The sequence below is a fragment of the Rhipicephalus microplus genome, chromosome X (assembly GCF_043290135.1).
Source record: "Rhipicephalus microplus isolate Deutch F79 chromosome X, USDA_Rmic, whole genome shotgun sequence".
Taxonomy (NCBI): domain Eukaryota; kingdom Metazoa; phylum Arthropoda; class Arachnida; order Ixodida; family Ixodidae; genus Rhipicephalus; species Rhipicephalus microplus.
In genome coordinates, this window is record NC_134710.1 from 342033780 (window position 1) to 342057760 (window position 23981).

A 23981-nucleotide genomic window follows, 5' to 3' on the forward strand; every position below is an offset into this window, starting at 1 on the left:
TGGGCTCAGAATTATTCGCATGTGCCAGCCAATGTATTACGCCTCCACGAAGGCTGTCGCCAACTGGCGGTTTTTTTTCCAGAGTGATGACTTCCCTAGCACGAAAGTTGTTCTTCATTTTTTTTGTTTTTAAATAATAAGAAAACAAGAACGTGTAACAAGTGTCACGATAGAGTGCAGCGCCTGCAAGTGGCGGAATGCATGTCCACGCCGTCCATGAATACTGCACACAGCAGCATCAGCATCGTGAACCATTTGTTTTGGCAAGACTGGATTATTCAAGCGCTATACGGTGCGCGGAAATGCGGCTCGCAGAGAAGCCAGGGAGAACGGTGTGGAATGAAAGGCATGCATGACGTGCGTCATGGCCGATGGCAGCCACGAAAGAAATGAAAGTGTGCATTCGTAAGGTGGTCAGTATCGATTGGGTGAAACCAAATGAAGTTATAGGAGACTTATTTGTGGCAAAGAAAGCGAAATCTTTCTGGATAAATATATTCATCAGAAGACCTTATAAACGGGGCGCCAGTGTCCGAATACTGACTGATAAGATTAAGCGCTGTGAGGATTAGATGTAGTCATCAATAACAGAAGAGCCAAAAGGCGTGATCAATAGCCCGCTAATCAGCTTTCGGAAACGGTATATAAGATTGATTGATTGATTGATTGATTCAGTCATTCATTTTTCATTCGTTCATTCATTCCAAGTAACACTGCCCCGTTGAAAAATCTTATGACACACATGCAACTATATAATTATCATCATATCAGAACAGGCACGATTCCGATTCGCTCATACGTGGCAATGAAATATGGGTAATATGTGTCATGTGAGATTATTCAATAGGGAGGGTTTTGAATTAATCCATCTTTACAAACTCCGGATTAATTCCTTTGCATCATTTCGTGGATCGAGCAATTAGTGAGTGAGCGTTCTTGCATTCCACCCCATTAGATTTCGCGCACCGTGGGCAGGAATCGAACCCGTTACATTCTGTTCCGCAGAGGGCCGCTGTGTATATACATTTGACGGGCGCGCTAGCTTGAATCAAACAGGAAAGATGCTCAGAAGACAACAAGGATTGTGCACCTTGTTTTCATATATGCTGACAGCAAATGTGACTTGCAGAACATAAGTGAATGGTCTGTTTTTGCCCACGTAGATGCCATCAGTCTTGTATATTAACGTAGTTTACTCGCTCACTCGCACAAGTTCCTCAGGTCCCACGTCGAGTGTGTCTTTGTGTGCAGGGAACAGCCAGCGTGTTCAACAGATGTATTTAACATTTGTGCAATATTTTACTTGTTTGTTTGTTCATTTGTGTTCTAGATTAATAACCTCAGTGTTGTACGAGTTATTATACGTCTTACTTGACGGCGTCGCCACCACCGCAGTAGCGTGAATTTAGACTCCTATCGTGAACACTTCAATAGCAACATCGATAAAGGTGCCAGATAACTGCGGTGTATCATGGACGAACTAACTGAGTTTGATTTGGCACTCCTTCGCAATTGTGCTGTTCTTTCTCTACTGTGATCTTTGAACGGAATAATTATGACGTACTCTGCGTCCCCGCAGTGCGTGTCTAAGTCATACTGTTTGCGACAGATCGAGTGTTAAACGCCACACAGAGAGAAAAGACACGGTGGGGAGGGCGTAAGTATATTGTGTGAGCCGTTCCGCTGGAAACAAGATGACACCACTGAGTCGGAACTTGGGTCGATGGTTGTGGAAACAACGGCTCCAGAGGCGATTATATTTCAACAGCGATGCTTAAGCCACCGAGTGGCTCCACCTTTTCTCGCGCGATGAGCCTGTCAACACAAAATCTCAGTGACAGCGTCGTAAGCAAAGAGGTGAAAATGCGCGCAGCCATGTTTCGCACGCCACTTTTTTTTTTCTTCCTTTCTATATTTAACGCTACCGCCTCGCTTTTTCGCGCTCTTACGGTTCGCAACGCAAATGCGACGTGACAGAGAACCGAAAGGGCGGAGTTCGCGTGCTGCCTCTTTGGCGTAAGAAACAAAGAGGCCAGCGTTTATTTTTTTCTTTCTGTGATTTTGTTGCGGTATGCTTGAAAGAGAAGTAGGAAAAATGGAAAACGACACAGTCGTGGATTTGTGCCGCCTCGGGGCAGACCGCAGATGTAATAGAAAAGCGGTGCGTGTAAGAGCGCGAACTCTGCAAGAGAAAGCGAAGGCCTGTTACTGCGTTACTCTCTCGTTATTTCTCTTTGTATCTATCTCCCTCTTACTTTTCTGAGCTTTGTTTCAAGATGGCAGTCACTGCACTGTGATATCAAGCCTATAGGTCCAGGCACGTGCCGCGCTATCTTCAACAGGCGTGACAAAAGCAGTCCCGCCAAAAGAGAAGCTACCATATGTGCCACTAGAGAGAGCCACGAAAAAGAAAAAGCAGTCGCACAGAGAAGGAAGCATATGAGCCGGTCATCTTCTTTCTCTGCGTGTGCAGTGCCGTCCAAAGCCGTGTATACGATGCCCCTCGAGCGCGCCTGGGGCTTTTCGCTCCCCAGTGAGGTATTGTAGTACGGCTTCCCTCGGCCGGGCCGCTGTATGGGGTTGGCCGCCAGGCTTCGCGCGACCTTAATTTCGTCGGCTGGCTCGTAACGACTCTTTCGTCGCCCTCGTCGTCTGGCCGACGCCTCCACGTGCTCCGCGGTTGCCCGGGCAACTGGCACTTCCGTTTTTACGCTGCACCTCCCACCTCCCTCCCTCCATCGCCTCGTACTTTCCAGTCGTGGTCCCAGCGACAGCGTCCGTGCGACTGTCGCCCTTCCTTCGTGTTTTTACAACGGTTTCTGCGCGGTATCCCACTTGCTTTTTTTTTTCAACTTCTGGTGTGTTCCGTCAAAGCACTTTTGCAATCTTTCTTTTGCGCAAGCCGAGATATGATAACACCGAGAGTCTCACTATGAAAGTCCCGCCATCCCCACGCCCCTCCCTGTATTTTACGTTGAGTAGTCAGGCCGCTTTCCCTTACTACAGGAGCCATGCTTCAGCCAGCTGACTGCACACACTGCGTGCTTTCTCGTTATAGTCTGGAATTCCTTCATTCCATAAAGCAATGCGAAAGACGCGAGGAATTACGCTCATTCAAAGTCTTGCAGCATGGTGTTCAGCGGTAATGTTCATCTTCGCACTTCTCTCAATGTTTATTCCATGCAGCGTATACACGCTCACTGGCCTTTGCGTTTCTTTCGCCTCGTTTTCCCCGAAATAAAGCCAGCACTTTACGGGGCGTTTTTTTTTTCTTTTCGCCTTCCACAGATTCGCTGTTTACTTTGATTCTAACCGTTAACTGTTATTTACTTTCGCGAGCCGTAAATTTCTGAATGCAACTTGCATCTCGTCCTTGCCGCTTCGCAAAGCGGGCAAGGACAAAGCAGGGGGAATGACGTCGCTCGTTATTCCGGACCACCGTGTTCCCGACTTCGCCGGCTTTGCAGTTCGTTGTGCGCGCGCTTCCTGCTCTTTCGCTGCTCGAGACGATCTCGCGCAGCTCTACTCTGCTTGAAGCGAGCCTGGTATTGGCGTTTGTGTTTCTCTTGCTAGCGTATCCTCACTGGTGTGCGCTCGCTGTTCTTTCGGGTGTAATGAATCAAACGTGCCTGTTAAAGTGCTTTACTTCCGTATGCCTGAAAGGCACCTCATTGCCTGTTGACGCAGCCTGCCGCGCTCTTGCTTCGCCTTTTCGCCTGTAGCGATTGTCTAGTCTTCCCTCTGCCTCACTGCTTTCCTCTCTCTTATTGTACCTTTTTGAAGCAGTGATCTGAGTTAGCAGGACATGAATGTTAAGTGAATTTGGGATATCCAGGAATGTTTTACACACAGTAGTAATGTATTCCTTCACAGGTCTTTACGTACTTCCACAATTTCCCCCATTATTTTTTGTCTGACCACTGTCTCAGATTGGATGAGAACGCATGTTTTCGCTGCTATATAATAATAATAATAATAATAATAATAATAATAATAATAATAATAATAATAATAATAATAATAAAGATGATGAATTAATAAAAATCAAAAATATTAATATTATAATAAAGCTGCGTGCCAACCCACGATGCAATTATGAAGTATCGCCGCCGTACTCGAGGGCTCTGACAACTTCGGTCACTTGGGGCCCTTTAGTTCTTATGATGCACCCGGATCTAAGTACTCGGGCTCTGGAACTTCGCCTACATCTAAGTCCAACCTCCGCTGAAAGGATTTAACCCGTGACTTTTCAAGTAAGGAGCCAATAAAAGTTTGAGCCAAAGTGCGTTGGTGTGGCAGTTACGTTCTTATGCCAAGTTTGAACAGCGTGACTGAACGCGGACACAGAAAAATCTTTATTTTCATATGCAAGTGGCACATATCTATATATATATATATTATATATATATATATATATATATATATATATATATATATATATATATATATATATATATATATATATATATATATATATATATATATATATATATATATATATGCGTGTGTATGTATGTGTGTGTGTGTGTGCCCGCTAGTGAAAACAAGAAAAGTAAAAATCAGGATCTCAAACCCACACGTTTTGCGCTGTTTGTGTGTGTTCTCTGTTCGCGTTCAGTCACGCTGATGAAACTTGAGAAGTTTGCGGCCATCGCCCCTTAAAGACTATGAACATTAACTTTGATGAATATATATTTAAAAGCTATACAGGAATATTATCTGGGGTTATACGTCTGAAAACCACGACATATTTATGAAAGACGTCGCAGTGAAGTGGTCCGGAAATTCGTACCAGCTGGAGTTCTTTAAGGTGCACCGACTTCACACGGTACTCAGGCCTCTACCGTTTCGCCTCCGTCGAAATGCGACCACCATGGCCTGGATCACATCCGTGGCCTTTGGGTCAGCAGCCGAGCACTTTAGCCAATGACCACTGGCTAAGGTACATGGCGGACCAATAATTGAGGAGCATGGAGAATGCAGTTTGTTATGCGTAGTTAATTAACTGGTTCTGCCAAAGCCACAGTGCGGTACTTATTACGCAGCAACGCACGTGGCAAATAAACGACACAGCTTTCTCTCCGCAATCCTCATCGTGAACAACAACCTATCTACATCTCCCTCTCATCGCCGAATCTTTTTCGGATACGATAGAATTTTAAAAAAGAATACAAGTAACGTAAGGAAAACGGAGGCGCACGACCATTTCTTTAGAGCCTCGAGGAGCCGCAAAATAACTCCTTTCCACGCTGGAGGGCCACGTGATTTATGAGAAGAGCGGCGATAAACGACTTACGTACTTGAATTCGCCGGCTGTCTTCACGATTTTTCCAAGGTCACCTCCGATTAGCATAGGGCGACGGTGGGCAGAACTCTCCGTTCATAAACTGTGCGATTAAAAACGTTAAAGTCTCGTAATCGTTGGTTTTTGTCTCCTTCTTTTTCGGTTTCAGTAGTAGGCAGTATATATATATCTATATATATATATATATATATATATATATATATATATATATATATATATATATATATAGTGGTAGTATTAATTCAATGGGCTAGTTAGTCTTCGTGAAGGTATGGGATGTGGCACAACGGGAGCATTGTCAACAAGGATAAATATATTTATTTCCCAACAGTTCCGGGAGGGGTCCTCCCTTCATCAGGGGATAGCTCATCCCCTGATGAAGGCCAGACTCTAGGCCGAAACGTCGAAATAAACCACGTTGTGACCGCTCACGGAAGATCTACTACTGGTCTATATATATATATATATATATATATATATATATATATATATATATATATATATATATATATATATACAGAATGCCCCAGCTTTCCTAAGTTTAAAATATGCCGCACACATGCAATTACGACCTGACCAAATGCTTGTTGCAGACCGTTTCCTGGAGTCGGACAATTTTTTGCGTTCTAAGATATTGTTTAATTAGATATCTTTCATTAATTAACTTTTCAACGAAAGAAGGTGTATAAAAAGTTTCAATGAGAAAGTTCTAGGTGGGTTTACAAAATTATAAAAGATCTTATTAGACAGTTTTCAACTTGGTATCTGTTTATATTAGTGTTTTCTGCTAACTACAAATGCCAGCAAAATACAAAAAATACCACGTGACGAACCCAATGGCGCGCCAACGCACGCTGTGATTCTGGTGCTCTCTAAAGCTCCGCGCACGAACTATACTCTTCCCTCGCACCGGTTCATGACAGCGGTAAGCAGTCACAGCGGTTATTATCGCTTTTATGGCCCATAGAAAAAAAAAAAACGTGTTCATCGCAAAGCCACCACCATCGTTGCGGCCCTGTCGAGACAGCAAAATCAGGCAAATGCTATGGTCGTTCGTGCGTGGAACGTTAGGGAGTACTAGAATCATTGTGCGCACTGGCGCGTGAGCTAGTTTGTCACGTGGTATTTTTTAGTATTTTGCGGGCATTTGTTGTTATCAGAAAAACACTTATAATTGACAGGTATAAAGATCGAAATGGGATGTTTTGTGAACCGAACTACAACTTCCTCATTAAATTTTTTATCAATCATCGTTCTTTCCAAAGTTAGGTAATTAAGCAGATCTAATTAAACAATATTTGAGAACACAAAAATAGTCGGAATAAATCCTCGCAACTGTGAGCAGCATGCATTTGGTAGCGTCGTGATCGTGTGTACTGGCATATTTTAAAACTCTGGCTAAAGTTACGTGGGACACCCTGTATGCACTCAGATCTACTTTGTTGATGCCACACTGAGAGTGACAATGCTACGATTGATCGTGCATTTCAGTATGACTGCGCCTGTGATCTTGTAATATTCGCTTTCTTGCGCCTAATGATGCTCTACGTATTGCATTAACTAGTACCACATTGCATCACATGCGTATCGTAGCGGGCGTCTCTGATCTACTGTTTGTGGTGCTGCCCCAAGTTTTTGATGGTAGACCCTATTCCCATTACTTACTTTCAACACGGGAGGCCACTTCTCTGGATTGGGTGGTTATATGTGGCTAATGGGCTTCCCGTATATTCAGTGAGCCACCGGATGTTTACGGGCCCAACCACAATTCAAAACATTATTTTAAATAAAGTTCTATCAATCTATCCTGCGCTTACACTCGCAAGACCTGATAATCAGCCGCCCTTTTGAGCACCCATTTCCTTAGTAGCCATGCTTTGCTTTCTCGTATAGTATATTCATTGGTAGAATAGAGCATTGGAGGAAGACGCACTTGATTAAGCGTGATCTTTATTTTTATTTATTTATTTCCTTAATAACCCCGCAACAACATATCTGACGTCTCGGAAGTGGATGTAAGTGAGAACTGTTTCCTGGAGGATGGCGAAAATCGTCTTATGCCTAGCGTTCGCTGCAACTTGCATGTTTGCCTGTGAGCTATTGACATCGAGCTCCATACCTTAGAACAAATTTCCAGGACCTTACGCAATACCACACACCGTCAATATCACGCTGCTATAAACACTCATGCTGAAATACCGCTGTAACATCTCATTATCACTGTTACCGTATCTACCACCGTCTGTACATGCCACAGGAAACCATCTTCTTCAAGTTCAAGTGCGACTCCTGAAGATAATCTAGGTAGAGGTTACTGTTATATTTCACTGCTCAAACCTACACTGTGTCGTTCCACGCAAGATCACTCCGCTGATATTTAAACCTCACCTATCTACGCAAATATTATAGCAGGTGTCGGCGGTTCACATAACGTTATCCGTTGCCGTCATGGCTTGAACGATGCCTGCTTCAGCTGTGCCTATTGTTCGCTCTGACTCTCTCATCAGCGCGTAGGGCTGCAGCTTCCGTTATCATTCTTACATGCCGTGGTATGCTGATCGGCCGGCAGTCATTTCGCGTGGTGCGTCAGCCTTATGCACCGAGATGTCGTCGCTCTCGTGGATTTTGTGTCGGGTGCAGACATGACACGGGCCCTCGGCAAGCACGGGGCAGCGTGCCACAGCAAATCACGGATCTCGAGCGTTAAGCCTGCGAGGCGCGACGGGCACCCAATGTGAGTCATGTTAGCGTTTTGTTGCATGCCTTTCACGCGTGGACAACCGAAGTGGTGTGGGCGCCTCTCTCAGCATCGTCTGTCCACGAACGCAACATGAACGTTTGACTTTTTATAGGTTGTATAGTACACTCTTAAAGGGGCCCTGCAACACTTTTTGAGCATGGTCAGAAAACGCTGCCGATCGGTAGTAGAGGCTCCCGACAACACGTGAGCCAAATGTTAAAGCGCAGTGCGCGTCCTGGAATTCACAATAAACTATGAAAGTCAGCTAAAAATGGCCTTCTCTTCTCTCGACCAATCACGAAATAAGCCCAAAGATCACTCGTATTAAGCCCGTCTATCAGCTATTGGCTGATTTGAACATGGCGCGCTCGCTCGTTGCGAAGATAGCCGTGGGAAGCCGCTACTTGTCCACGCGTGCGTGCGCGATCACACCGAAAAAGCCGCGCATTCAAAGAAAAAAAAAAGAAGTGCTGAAGGCCACGAGGCGTGCGTGACGTTCTTCTGTAACCCTGTCATCCCTCCCTGCTTAGCTTCGAGCACTTTCGTCGGAACGAGAGAAGTGAGAATGAAATTTCAGCATCCGACAAATGTTTGTAACTCCACTCGCACTGGACGAATTGTTAAAATTTTCGCGGCGTTGAATTCGTGAGGCAATAAGCTCTTCCAGTGCATTCATTTCATGGTTATTTGAAAAAAGTGTTTCAGGGCCCCATTAAAAACAGTTTGTAAAAAGCTTGTAACCGCGAGCAAAATGTTAGTAACATCAATTGTTGCAAACCTTCATGGGTCATTACTAACGTTTTATGACCATTTTACTACTCACGTTATCAAACACTTGAAGGTATCAATGGTTACTAGGTTTTGCGCACTGTTAGTAACTTCTCGTCACGCACGTATTTAATGAACTTGTTAAACAAATTTTAGAGGTTATTACTACGAGCGTCCAACAACCTATTTAGAAGAACGGGGATGCATTCAAGTTCATTAAGGCAATATATGTAACCTTACTACCTAATGTTATATCTTGAATATCAGGCCATGTTGAGGCAGTGTTATGCAAATATACATAATTGTTTTTCTTAGCATGCTTGATTTAAAGTTATACCCTACGTTAACTCGCTCATCTAAAAAACTGTATGTTTTGCAAATAAAGGCGCCTAACTGAAATTATACATACTACAGCATAGCCGCCCACCGGCACCAGCTGCATTCCTCAAAATTAGGGCTATAACTACTCCTGGAACCGCTTCGAAATTGTACTCGCGTGGACGTGTGTAGGTTTGTTGTTATCCTTTATAAGAATATGTGCTTAATTACTCAGCGATATATCAATTTCTTGATGCTCGCGAATACGATCGTTATAAAACAGGTGATTCGTGAGGCAAAATGATCACGTCTAGTACATTTTTCTTGCTAGCAATCGTTACTACCTACATTAGTAATGACTACTAACTGCGTTAGTAACGGTGAATGTAGTAAAGGTTACTAGCCTCCCCGTTACCAACTTCACTTACTAACCTGTTAGTAACGTGTGGGACAAGTACTTAGTAAACCAAACTTAGTAAGTACTACAACATTTTTTAAGTGTACAACGCAGTGAGCCCTATTTACGAGCATGCACTGCGCTGAAAGGGGCATAAAAACCACAAAAGACAGACAAGGACCGGCGCTGATTTCAAGCCAACTTTTATTACAGGGATGTAGAAAAAGATGTCACAGACATGATCACACCACATTCGCAGGTGTGTGATGTTAAATATAATGTAAAAACGCATGAACAGCATAAAAAAGTAGGGTTATGACGGCGCTATACGTCAAGAAGAGTCCGGGTTTTCTACTTTTATTGCGATAGCAATTATATGTACACTCTCGGCTAGATTTTGCCGGCGTCAGCGTTGGCGTCGGCGTCGCCGTCGTTCACCTTTATGTATACGTATCTAGATATTTGAAAACGCAAGAAAGACAAATGACATTTTTTTACAGATATGGCCTACTATATATGTGTACCAAATTGAACGAAACACTAATCGATACGTTATTCGAAATTGTCGAATATTCGCACATTCTCTATGTAAACAGGACAATACGTGTACAGTGATTAAAGATGCAGTTATCGCAAGAGGTGCAAGAGGTGCAATGGCAAGCCTTGTGTTGTTTTAACCGACAAAAAAATAGACTGCCTAAAGGTTCCTACATGTGTAACCCCGTCATAATACTGCTCGGTGTATGTAACAGAATTTTTGTTTGTTTTTGCTTAACTTTGACATCATGCCAACGCGAAAGAAGTGTAAGTGTGCGATATATTTTTCTCTTTTTTCATGAATGGTTAAGGAAATGCTTTAAAGGGACACTAAAGAGAAACGATGACTTGCTATATATTGATAAACTGCACTCTGAGAAATCTAATCCCACAAGTATCACTGCCCTTCTTTTATTATTAGCGGAGTAAATGAAGTTTCATGTTTATTTTTTAGGTTTAGCGCCGCAATCTCCGTGCGTGACGTAACAAATAGCGGAATATATTAATTGTATCTTCTGGATATTGGCTTGATGACATTTTTTTTAATTCGTATGCTACGTCTATGACACCCACAGATGACAATGTATTTCACTTCCATCCAATAGAATCTATGCGGTAATCTCATAGTGGTGTCTCCACCCGCACTTTTTCTTCGAGCGTTTTCTCGCTTATCACTTGTCATGTAGTCGTATGAGTGGTTTTTTTGGGTTTCCGAAAGTGTACTTTAGTAATACACAAAAAATTGTTAATCTCTTTAGTGCCATTAAAACGCTGCGTTGATGCACAATGTCTGATAACAATATACGCTAAGAAGTGCGCGATATGGTCATGCTGAACAAGGGAATCGCAGGCGCCTGAGTAGTTTTTTTATATTGGCTTAAATGTCACTGTCTTGACCCATCTTAAAGAATTTTTTTTAAGTTGAGTTGCGTCTGCACGTTTTTTCTTGTTTTTTTCTTCAGGATTAGTTTGAGGAACAGAAGCCCTAGTTATTGCTGGTCTGAATCGCATTTCATAACCTCCACGTTGAGTTGAATCTCCAGTTTCTCAGCCTATGTGTGAAGTGTATGATGAGGATGCTGTGTAAGAACAGCTGCATACTGCCCGCAGGTGAGTAATCGTTGATCTAGGCACATATGTACCACATGTGATAGATACCCTCAACTAAGTGCGTTTTCTTATGTTGTAACCCATTAAAAACTATTTCATTTGGTACAACTTACCTGATAGTTCAGTGGTTTCCTTCCTACACACTAATCTTCTGTTTTTTTTTTTATTTAAAGCATAACGCATCACGGGATATCCGCGTACAGGCATGGCTTGGCCTTCGTGCATGTCGCCCACATGACAGTTACATCTAGCAAGTGGAATTACACGATGAGTAGAATTTCACATAAAAGCATTGCCACTATACTGTAGGTCGTCAGGGTTGGTAATCCATAAGAAAGAGATTGGCTTTTGGCTGTGGTTGAGAGATTCTAGGAACAAGATCAGCGGTGCTCGCCTCGTTGGCCGAGAATGCAGATCCCTCGCGGGACGCGCCACATAATCCTCGTGAGGCCAAAGAGCGTCGTTCGAACTTGGGCTACAGGGAGCCCCGAGAGAACTCGCTCTCGAAAGGTTGATAACGAAACAGAAAAAACCACTGCACTGAATATAGGTTGGGAGGATGCCGCAGCTTTTCCCACCGGCATACCTGTCAGCGAATAACCAGAAACAGAAAAGATGAGAAGAAAGAAGTGGGGTTTCTCTTTCTTCTCTTGACGCTGCAGGAAAGTATGGAGGCAGCCCCGCCGCGGTAGTCTAGTGGCTAAGGCACTCGGCTGCTGACCCGCAAGTCGCGGGTTCAAATCCCGGCTGCGGCGGCTGCATTTCCGATGGAGGCGGAAATGTTGTAGGCCCGTGTGCTCAGATTTGGGTGCACATTAAAGAACCCCAGGTGGTCGAAATCTCCGGAGCCCTCCACTACGGCGTCTCTCAAAATCATATAGTGGTTTTGGGACGTTAAACCCCACATATCAATCAAAGTATGGAGGCATATAAAGAAGGGCTGCCCGAATGAAGAAAGCGGGGCGAGGCACGCATTTGCGCAAACCTGCGGTATCGAAGAAATAAAAGAAAACCAGAACACCAGAAATTTGTGTTCACGAAGAAAGGGTTACGTTGTGCGAGTACTCGTGGAAGGCGGCTGTTGGCGTGAGCATTTGATAGCGTCCTTGTCGCCGCTAGGTTCGCGTCCGTGACAGCTAAACGCTACAGCGACTGATGAATGACCACGTATTCTTGTGCTCGTCTTTCGCATTGCAAGTTACTTTTCAGTTAGTAGGAATCCCTCAACTTAGAACAATCACGGCAGTGACGCTTACGCGCGTCAGTTGCAAGCCTCCTTCTGTAACCCGCACAGAAAATGAAACTGTCATGTACAAATTTCTCTTTTTATTCCCATAGCAATTATATGGACACTCTCAGTTGGATTTTGTCGTCGCCATCACTGTCACTCACTGTATGTATATATATATATATATATATATATATATATATATATATATATATATATATATATATATATATATATATATATATATATGGGATATGGCACAACGGGAGCGTTGTCAACAAGGATAAATATATTTATTTCCCAACAGTTTCGGGAGGGGACCTCCCTTCATCATCCCCTGATGAAGGGAGGTCCCCTCCCGAAACTGTTGGGAAATAAATATATTTATCCTTGTTGACAACGCTCCCGTTGTGCCATATCCCATACCTTCACGAAGACTAACTGGCCCATTGAATTATTACTCCCACTATATATATATATATATATATATATATATATATATATATATATATATATATATATATATATATATGTGTGTGTGTGTGTGTGTGTGTGTGTGTGTGTGGGTGTAAACGCAAAAAAATAAAAATTATTCAGATAAATGTCACAGCTTTTCCGCGAAGGCGAAGCAATGAACGCGATAGCAACAAATTGAAAGGTTGCAGAATGGCAAGCAGATCAAAACGGGCTCCAGGTTTCTCACGTACAAATGACGCACGAAGCGTTCTCACAGGTAGAGATGAACGCGAATAAGCGTCTCAGTTGTTACTTCGCTGTGTCTGAAAAGCGCGCCCTTTTCGCAAACGAAGGCTCTGGAACGATTGCAGTGACCGTTGTGCGCCCGGTAACTGCAACATAATCGTTCCGACGAAACGCAAAGGCTAGCCAAGACGTACGATTTTCCCCACTGCAAGATAACGGAGCGCGACTGAGCGTACACCCACCTTATTTTCTACGCGGGCCAAAGTACGCGTGAGGGATGAGAGCCGCCGCGTGCTCACTGCGCCATCTTGCTGATAATGATGAAAACATGATCGTCCTCCCCCGAGATGCCCGCCAACAGCCGCAAGTGGTAGATATAAATAGCTTGCCGTTTGAGCGTTTAGGGAAGTGGCTGAGTGTTTAACACCTCGCATTCACGATGTGGAGGTCCCACGTTCGATTCCGTGCACCGGAGTCTTTTTCTGGATTTTTTTTGTTTATTGCGTTTTCATATGCATAAATAAGTATGCATATACGGTTCATGGCATCGACGCCGACGCCCATGCCGATGCCGGCGGCGAAATCTAGCCGAGAGCGTCCATATAATTTCTATCGCAATAAAAGACTCCGGTGCGCACAATCTAACTTGGAACCTCTGAATCGTGAGTGCGAGGTGTTCACCACTGAGCCATGGAGGAGCACCTCCTTCGACGTTCACACGCCGAGCTGTTCACATCTACCGAGAACCGCTAGTGATGGGCACCTTGAGGGGGGGGGGGGGGACTACTATCATGTTTTCAGCATTACCAGCGAGATGGCGCAATGATGCGCGTTGCCAGATTGTCACGACGCTGAGGCGTGCTCTCATCTCCCACGCGTACTTTGCCCCTCAGAGAGGGGAGGCTCTCGCGAACGCTCGCTTATCTCACGGTCGGGAAAATCGTACTCTTGGGGCTTTCACCGGAACGATTCTGTTGTAGTTACCTGGCGCTCAATGGTCACTGCACTCGTAGCACAGTTTCCGTTTGCGAAAAGGGCGTGCTTTTCAGACACAGCGAAGAACTGAGACGCTTATTCGTGTTCATCTGTAACTGTGAGTACGTTTCATGCGTCATTTGTGCGTGGGTAACGCGGGGTACGTTTTGGCCTCCTTGCCATTCTACGCCTGACCTTCCAATTCGTTGCTATCGTGGTATTTCTTCGCCTTTGCGTCAAAGCTGTGACTTTTTTCGTACCTCTAACGAGTATTGAACCGAATGAAATTTATAAATTTCTCATGCTGCGTATATCGTAGAAGTGTGAAGTAGTTGTATTGACTATTACCAATCAATCAAAACCCATTGCGTAATAACTCACTTTTGCTAAAAGAAGTTGTAAATTTAAGACGCTGCAATCGACGAGCAAACTGACTTCACGAATCATTTCAAGTGCCAATCAACTTGTTCTCGCAATTTTTCCTGGTGCTACAGTTGTCATCAAGACCCACGGTATCCAGACGGATGATAAAAACAACTTGCGTAATTCAGGGTGCAGGGTTTCCTATAAGACGATTGCCATGAAGAAGTTACTGCGGGGAATCTTAATACTGTCAACCTGACTGTGTGCACCACTACAGTTGGAGCCGCCGTTCTTTTCAGCGCGATAGCGTTACACTGCTCGTTTCGATGAACTTCCGATGTCGGTGTCAGTGTCAGCGTCAGTGTTGTTGTAATTGTTCGCGAGTACAAAGTCGAGATATATGCAGCTCGATAAATAAATAAATAAATAAATAAATAAACAAATAAATGAAAGTCTTCGGTTTGGGCAGGAATCAAGCTCAGTACTTGTGTGTGAGAAGCAGGCGTCCTAGCAAATGGCAATTCCAGTGTATGGAATTATTTTTAAAAAGAAAAACCCGATACAAATGTCATGTAGTGCAAGATTGGGTTAGAATAAAATTTATTGGCGCCTGCAGTTCACATTAATGCACCTAATATTGAGTGGCAGAAGCAAGGAACCGCACCAGACTTCAAACGATGTGAGTTAGTCTATGAGCCTTTAGTTTGAAGGCCCATTTATTGCAACGCGCTAAGGATTGTTGAAACATTATCACCATCAGCCGCAACATCATCAACACAGTGTACAGCTGCGCAGGCGCGCGTGTTGCCTGACGTACGCGTAGCGAACATTTGACCATTTCGCAAAAAGAATAACGGCACGGTGGGTACTTCCGAATTTTTCTTGCAGTGGGCCTCCTAGGAAGGGTCGAAACAGCTAATGTTATGTGCGCAGACGATCCTGTCTTTGCGGCTCGGTTGAGGGGTGAACCGAGAGGCGAAGCCAGGCTGGCGATTCATGCGACCTGGGCCAAATTACGCTGTCACTTTCTACTCACTTAGGCGAAGATCAGGCGTACTCCCATTTTCCCTCCATCGCTCTTTTCGTTGTCGCCCCCTCCTCCCATATTATCCAATTTATTCTCTTCAGTGCTGGTATAGCAAACCGCAAACGAGAATCGGGTTACCATTCCAGGCTTTCGTCTTTTCTTCTCTTTCGCATGGCACGTCAGCGCGAAGCAGTTGTTTGATTACTACTGCTGTAGTTAAAAAAACGATTTCAGTCTAAAACGATCCTTTCTAAGCTAGAGAATCAAATGTGGAACTTCGAAAGTTACCCGGTCAGTTCATGAGCAACACGTAAATTTAACGCGCCTTACAAGCTGCACTTGAGAGTAAATACCATTGATTGATATGTGTGGTTTAACGTCCCGAAACCACCATATGATTATGAGAGACGCCGTAGTGGAGGGCTCCGGAAATTTAGACCACCTGGGGTTCTTTAACGTGGAGTAAATACCATTGGGTAACATGTTAGGCTAAGAATTCTGAAAAGCTCGCAAATGTAATACTTCTTCATACATACATACATACATACATACATACATACATACATACATACATACATACATACATACATACATACATACATACATACATACATACATACATACATACTTACTTACTTACTTACTTACTTACTTACATACATACATACATACATACATACATACATACATACATACATACATACATACATACATACATACATACATACATACATACATACTTACTTACTTACTTACATACATACATACATACATACATACATACATACATACATACATACATACATACATACATACATACATACATACATACATACATACATACATACATACATACATACATACATACATACATACATACATACATACATACATACATAAGTGTGAATACAAGTACATGCGACGCGCCTGCGAAGTACGTACACTGTTAACAAAAACGAAAGTGGTCTAACTAAGCGTCCAAAAACTGGAGAATAAAAAACACATCGAGGCGACACAGTGCCTACTGCTCCGTTGCCTTTTACGAGAACCCGAAGAACCGTTTCTTTACAACCTTGCTGTTCGACTGAAGAAGAAAAAAAAGAATTTGCCGTCCACCTGGTCCAAATCCCATTTGAAGATAAGAGTCCCTCCGAAATTGTTCCTTGAGCAACGACACAAATTATAAAAAAGCAAACTCTTGACAAAATTCCAGGAATCAAAGTTTCAAACAAAGGAAGCGAGGCAGGACCGGAAACTTCAATCGAAGCGCCGGAAGGGTCTTATAGTCTGTGCGTAAGAACAGAAGCCGGAAGAACCGTTCTTCGTTGCTTTTTTTTTTTCTCTTTGTTCTTTGATTTGTTCAATCTTATAATTCTTCCTGGCATTTTATTTCTTCGCGAAGTTTTCTAGGATGTGCCACTCCAATTTACAGCTGTGTGCCTTATTTCATCTTGTGTAACTAGTGTTTTTCTTCCTTTGGCAATTGTGCTCACTGAACCTTCATCTGCTTATATGCCTGCAACCTGACCTTGACCGTCTTGAAGTGACTGTAGCGTGCCGCCCTGTATTATGGCGTCGAATTCACTTTCAGATAATACATTTTTTAACTATTCTAAAGATGCACAGAAAATAGAAGAGAAGCCTGTCTGTCATTTATGCTAAAATATACTTAATCATATGCGTAGCAAGTAGCAAGGAGCTTGCAGCGTGTAACATAAAAAGTCAAATTATCAATCTAAAATACATATGCTCACGAAGGTAATAAGTATCTAAGAACGACATTTTTATATACACATGTGAAATAACCAGTTTAGCAGTTTTAAGTACAGGAAAATGCAATGCAAGTACACTTCGTACAAGAGAAATGATGTAAACCTCCACCCTGAAAATAAAAAAAAAACGAGCATTCATTTCTCAAGCGAGGCGAAGAGCCTGACATTACACTATTGCGGCCGTAATGGAGCCATAAGAGCGTGTTCTGCCCCAATGTTCTTCTTTCACATATATACTTTCGAAGCTATGCGCTGTGTAGAAGTCCCAGATTCTGAGGGAAACGCTATCTCCTAGGCAAAGATTCTTGAACGTTAGCTAAACAGCTTTGCTATGGGCAAGGTCGCGAACAGAAGCGCTAATGCACTTGTCAAAAACAGGGTTGTCTTGGACAACGAGTGGTGGGCATTGTATATACGCAAGAAAATATTAATCGATGGGTATGGGTGCAGATATATATATATATATATATATAAGGGAAAGAAGTGTATACCTAAGGGCTCGTTTTTCCGTGTTTTGACACAATATAATGACATCTAACAGACAGTAATACCAAGGAATGTATAGGAGAAGTTATTAGAACCAATGGAATGTAAATAAGAAGAAAGAAAAGTGGGTGAAAAAAGTGGGTGCTCACGGCTGGTTATTTTTTCACCCACTTTTCTTTGTTCTTATTTACATTCCATTGGTTCTAATAACTTCCCCCGTACATTCCTTGGCATTACTGTCTGTTAGATCTCATATATATATATATATATATATATATATATATATATATATATATATATATATATATATATATATATATATATATATATATATATATATATATATATATATATATCTGTCTTGAATCGAAAGCACTTCGCAGCTATCACTACCTGATATTCATTAATTTAATGTCGAAACTTAGCGATTTATTACGGTGGCTAGCATATAAATCGCGATGTTGTCAAACAGCTTACCGCTAGTGCCATGTTCTGCTTGCTATGATCCCTATTCCTCTCACGGGCTTCATAAATGAAACGCAGCTATTCTTCCAAGAAATTTCACAGGCTCATAGGGTGGTATGCGCAATAAGAAAACTGTTCACTACTGCCACAACCTAAAGAAAAAGGTTGAGAAGGTAAAACAAAAACACCATACAATATGTCAATCTGGGGTTTGATTAGTACCATTCGAATAGTGATCGCACTGGTGTTCCCGGGCGTTCAAGTACTGATGAGGCACACTGCAGCGACTAGCAAACGTGGATAAAATATAAACGGCCTTAAATAGCTGATTAGGATACAGTAGAAATCGTTAAGAAAATCAGTAGTTAAGTCGAGGAGGAAATATGTCTGATTTGAGAACTGTACTGAGGGAAACAGAACGAGGTTAACGCGCCTGAAGAGGTTCATTCTCTTACGCACTCTCAATCATTCATCAAGTGCGAATATTGAGGCTGTGGGGAAAAATTCATAACCTGCAACCGTTATGTAGTCTAAGACAGCCAGGGGTAAGCCGGGGTGGGTGTAGGGTAGTGGTTGATCATGAATTTACTAATTAATAGCATTGGAGCACTTACTTTCAAGCGCACCGGCTTCCCGTGTTTCAACTCGCTTTTTTTTTTTTAATCATCGCGTATGTGGGACAAGTTGCAAACTTTCATGAAGAATAAAAAAAAACACCACTGGCACATTACGCTTGTACTCTTACGATCGTCAAGTATCCACACAGAATTGACGAAAAAATATCCGTTTTGGGCAGGATCATGTGCTTTCGCTCTTCAAATACACAAGTGTTACCTTGCAATAAAAGTAAATATTTACAGCGTGCGCCAGGTACCTTTATCCAGAGCTTAAACATATACCGATACACGCAATGACCACGTGATCAAATAGTTGTGGCTGACTGGTATCTATAGAAATTCAGACTATTTTTTGTGTTCTGGTGAATTGCTTGCTTGGGACCTTTTATTATAACTAACTTTGGAAGAAACAAAGAAGGACCAGAAGTTTTAATAAGAAAGTTGTTCATTGGTTTGAAAAACGTCCGTATATACAGACTTTATAGCTTTATATCTGGTATATTAGTGCTTTTCTGCTAAATACAGATGCACGCGAAATAGATACCACGTGATAAGCTCACTCGCGCGCCATTGCGCCCGATGATTTTAGTGTTCCCGAACGTACCATGTACGAATGACCATAGCATTTGCCCGATTGAGCTGAGTCGACAGGGCCGCAACGATAGTGGTGCCTTTGTGATGAACGCGGCTTGTATCGGCCACAAAAGCGATAACCGCTGTGTCAGCGTACTGCTGCCATGACTTGGTGCAAGGGATCGTATTGCTCGTACGGGGAAAGTTGAAGCACCAGAATCACAGTGCACGTAGGCGCGTCATTGGGTTTGCCACGTTTTTTTTTTGTATATCGCGGGCAATTGTGTTAGTAGAAAAACACCAATATATACTAGATATAAAATTTGAAACTGCCCAACAGCGTTTTTTGTAAATCAATCTACAACTTTCTCAATGGCAATTATTGCCCCATCTTTGTTCCTACAAAAGCTAGTCAATTCAAGGGGCCGAAGTAAGCAACTACTGAAAACACAAAAAGTAGTCTGACTCCATCCAGGCAACAGTCAGCAACATTCATTTGGTCGCGTCGACATTGCGTGGGTCGGCATAATTTAAACTTTGGCTAAAGATAGCTGGGGCAGCCTGCATATATACTCTCGTGGAACGAAATGTATGATGTATAGTTGTAGCTTCAAAGAAGGATCACTAATTTGGCACTCCGATGGCAATCAATAAGGCCGCATTTTAATGAGTGTCCCCTACGCAAAGGCTTACTGGTTTCAAATGGTAATGGCGGACAGTTTTACATGCGACTCATGCGTGACCGAAAAGACAATTCAACACGTCCCGTGCAGCTGGTATCGCTATGGTGGTGAGCGATAGCTGCTCCAGATGCTACTTAACGAGCTAGACTCAACATCACTATCGGAAACCAAGGTTTGAGGACAGTGCACTTGTGCCTCAAAAGCGTGGAAGACCATGGTGGCGTTGCTGAAGCACTTAAAGTGGAGAGGTATCGGCGACCGTCTGTCTACTAGTTGTGCACCGCCTAGTGCGTGCGTAAGTTTCTGTTTTATTTTATCTTCATTTGACCTGTTTATTATTTAACCTCAGAGCAGGGTTGTAAACTGTTTGCTTAACCTTATCCCCTTACCTTGCTTTTCCCGCTAACTTCGCGAAAACAGACATGGCATTTCTTTCTTTCTTCTTTACAGGCTAGACTGTAAAACCTCTAACGATGTTGAACGTATATAAGTTTATAGCGTCGTTTGCGCGAGAATACTAGTCACGTTTAGCTCTGAAAGCTGTTGGCTTGTGTGCTTTTATAGTCTCTCTTTCCCGGCGCCCGTTTTGCGAGGTTAGTTTCTTGAGACAAATTAGCAATAACAAGAAACAAAATAACAATTCAGACATCTTAAAGGGGCCAGATGTCGGCATGCCCAGAGAAGCACCACTTTGCTTCATGTATGGTACTTATAATTAAATGAACATGACAACTTCTACGGTTCCATCGGTGCGGGTATGTCAGACTTATTTAAATGGTTCAAGGGAAAATGGCCACTACGTTTCTTGACTCCGCTTTTATAGGAACAGACCTTGTGAGGCATGCCTTATCGTATGGCACGCATGCTCTCTCAAGCCCGGGTGGAGCACACTGCAAATATCAAACGCGCGAGACGACTCTGTATAAACTTCTCCCTATAACTCCCAACTAAATCCTGCAACAAGAACAACGATGCGAGGCTCCTCATTTCTGGTTGGCAGTAGCCTTCCCGAAATTTTATGTAACAGTAAGAACACGACGTGACACGTCTGTATAGCCGCGTATTGGACATCCACCACTCACTGTGTCATGTTGTTTGTTTGATTTATAGGAATAAAACCTCTAACTAGAGTGCATTGAGACTGCATAATGATATTCCAGTGTTCGCGCAGTTGCCATTGAAACATCGCCGTTGACACTATTTGTTCACCATGAAAGCAAGACTTATATTTTTGTGCCCTATTAAAAATTGCATGACGTCTGGGAATTTCGTTATCTGCGTTTACGCAATCCTTTTGTCATTCTCTCCTCTGCTATCATCTTTAAACAGCTGAAATGTTTAAGCCAGCCCATACCCCGCAAGGCATTCGCAAAAAGTTGGGAGGGTATGCCTCACAAGAATTGGACAAGCCCCACCATCGAGTGCAGCAGGTGTGACGAAAAGCGAAGATATTGGAGGTAGGACCGGAGGAGAGTGATGAAAAGTGGTTGATGGATTGATATGTCAGGTTTAACGTCCCAAAACCACCATATGTTTATGAGGGACGCCGTAGCGGAGGGCTCCGGAAATTTTGACCACCCGGAGTTCTTTAACGTGCACCCAAGTCTGAGCACACAGGCCTACAGCATTTTCGCCTACATCGAAAAGGCAGCCGCCGCAGCCGGAATTCAATCCCGTGGCCTGCGCATCAGCAGCCGAGTGCCTTAGCCATTAGACCACCGCGGCGAGGTGATGGAGAGTGGTGGAGAATACGGTAGTAGCCAGGGGTGGCAAAGAGTCATCATCATCTTCTTCATCATCATCATCAACATCATCATCATCGGCCTGACTGCCCCCCCCCCTGCAGGACAAAGGCCTCTCTGTTGCCTCTTTATATCTGCAATCTTTTTATTCCCATCTGACCACCTAAATTTCTGTTTCCCCTTCACCCGGTTTCCTTCTCTTGGAAACTACTCTGCTATGGTGAATTCCTTGTATAATACTCCGATCAGGAAAGGCACAATTTCATAACAGTACACTAGATTTATTTACGCTATTTACAGGCACTAAAAAATCACTTCCGAACATTACCAGCAAAACATCTGAGCGACCGTCCATGCGTCTTTACGACCGACTTTCTACTCCACCGCCGCTTGTCCCCCCGGAGCAGCACCTTCATACCCCATAGGCGCCTCTCTTTCCCCGAACGGGCCCACAGAAGTGTCGTAGCAGGACAAGGCTTTGTTGCCGAGTCTCCGTCGACAAAAGGAGAAACATGCACCGTTCACAAAACCGTGATTCTTAATGACCAGCGGTTATCATGCATTCGCCCTACGTGCCCAGCTCATGACCGTTTCTTTTTGATTTCGACTATATATGATGTCCTTAACACCCGTTTGTTCCCTGATACACTGTGCTCTCTTTTTGTCCGTTGGGGTTACACCCATCATTTTTCTTTCCATCGCTCGCTGCGTCCTCCTCAACTTAGGTTGAACCCTCTTGGTAATCCGCCAGGTTTCTGCTCTGTAAATAAGTAGCGCTAAGATGCAGCTGTTGTATACCTTCCACTTGAGGGATAGTGGCACAGTAAAGGCTAGTAAAACAAGAACTCTTGAGCTGAAGCAAATAGCCGGGAAAGAGTAGAGAGACGAGTGTTTAGCGAAAATTGTGTTTGATGAAGTGGAGAGGAGAAAGTAAAAGAGGAGCAGTGTTTAAAAGTGGAGAGGATGAAGAGAAAAATAATTTAAACCCAGCAAACCCATGATCCAAAGCCGAGCGTTGCAACCATATTATTGCGATGGGCGAGAGAACGAAAAACAGTTCAAGAGGAATAGAAATGAAAGATGAAGAAGGAGAAGCAGAGAAAAGGAAAGATACAAAATGGCGATCACCTGATGGCATTATTTTTCTCATAAATAGGCTCCTTCACCCGCTTCTTCATAAATTTATATCTTGAGACCGAACGTATCTCGCTTCCTCTGTATTTATTTGCTGTCCTTTTGCGCATTCCAAAATGTTGTTTTTTCAAGCAATGCTATAGGACGGCGTTTTCCCGTCACTTCGTAAGAGCTTTCAATCAAGTTTTCTTGCACCTCTCATTCCCATCTTTCTAGCTACACGAGCGCCTTCGGTATTTCCTCTCTGGTTCATCTTGCTGGCAGTTTTAAGCGAACTTTTTTAAAGTTTCAGATTTATATAGTGGTGTCGTACACGAAAAACACGTAGCTGGCGAGCGCGACAAAATGCGGCTCTCGAAGGTGGTCTGGTTCCATGCGTATTTGCATGCGTCGTTTTCGATTTATTGATCTTGATCATAGGTTTGCCAGTTATCAGACGTTTCTTATGTGGCAATACGATATTTTTATATATGGGTGGCTTATCGTATCATGACGTCACACTTTATTGATGCCTGTAGCAAATGAAGTTTTGTGCTCCTGAGCACGTAGATGAAGTTTCAGTTACCGACATGGAAGAAGGAAACGGGACGGAGCATTGCACAATGAGAAAAAGAGAGAAAAAATTAAAGAAAGTGAGAGAAAGAAAGGAAGAAAGAAAGAAAAAACGAAAGGAAGAAAGAAAGAAAGAAAGAATGAAACAAAGGGAGAAAGCAGAAAGAAGGAAAGGAAGGAAGAGTAGGACGTCAGCCACGCACGCCTAGGTAGGTTTTCTTGCCGTTATTATCCTGATATCGAAAGGGATCCTGATTTTTTTTTTAATTTAGTTCCAGTGATAATTTTTTTCTAACCTCAGTTTTACCGCGCCCATTGACATACCGTGAAACTTGTGTATACATTCGTTAGTTTTGTTTAATTTTTGTTTGTTTGATATTTTTACCTTGTTAGCTGTTTCAGATTTTGCGAATGACAATAGGTTTTGGAACACCTGTTTCGTTCTTTAATCACTGAATGTTGTGATTTTTCTGGGGACCCCATAAAT

The 23981-nt window shown here is 43.0% G+C and overlaps 1 protein-coding gene across 3 annotated transcripts in view; it reads left to right on the plus strand.

Moving 5' to 3' along the window:
* The window catches only part of SLO2 (slowpoke 2), a 630174-nt gene that overhangs the window by 402960 nt on the left and 203233 nt on the right, over nucleotides 1-23981 (plus strand). For 2 of the 3 annotated variants that reach the window (XM_075879795.1, XM_075879796.1), the window contains exon 1: nucleotides 7897-8039. The exons of the other annotated variant lie outside the window; for it this stretch is intronic. In XM_075879795.1, coding sequence (XP_075735910.1) covers nucleotides 7900-8039 — 140 coding nt within the window. In that variant the 5' untranslated portion in view covers nucleotides 7897-7899. Of the gene's footprint in view, nucleotides 1-7896; nucleotides 8040-23981 lie in introns of those variants that run through there. 3 annotated transcript variants of the gene reach the window in all.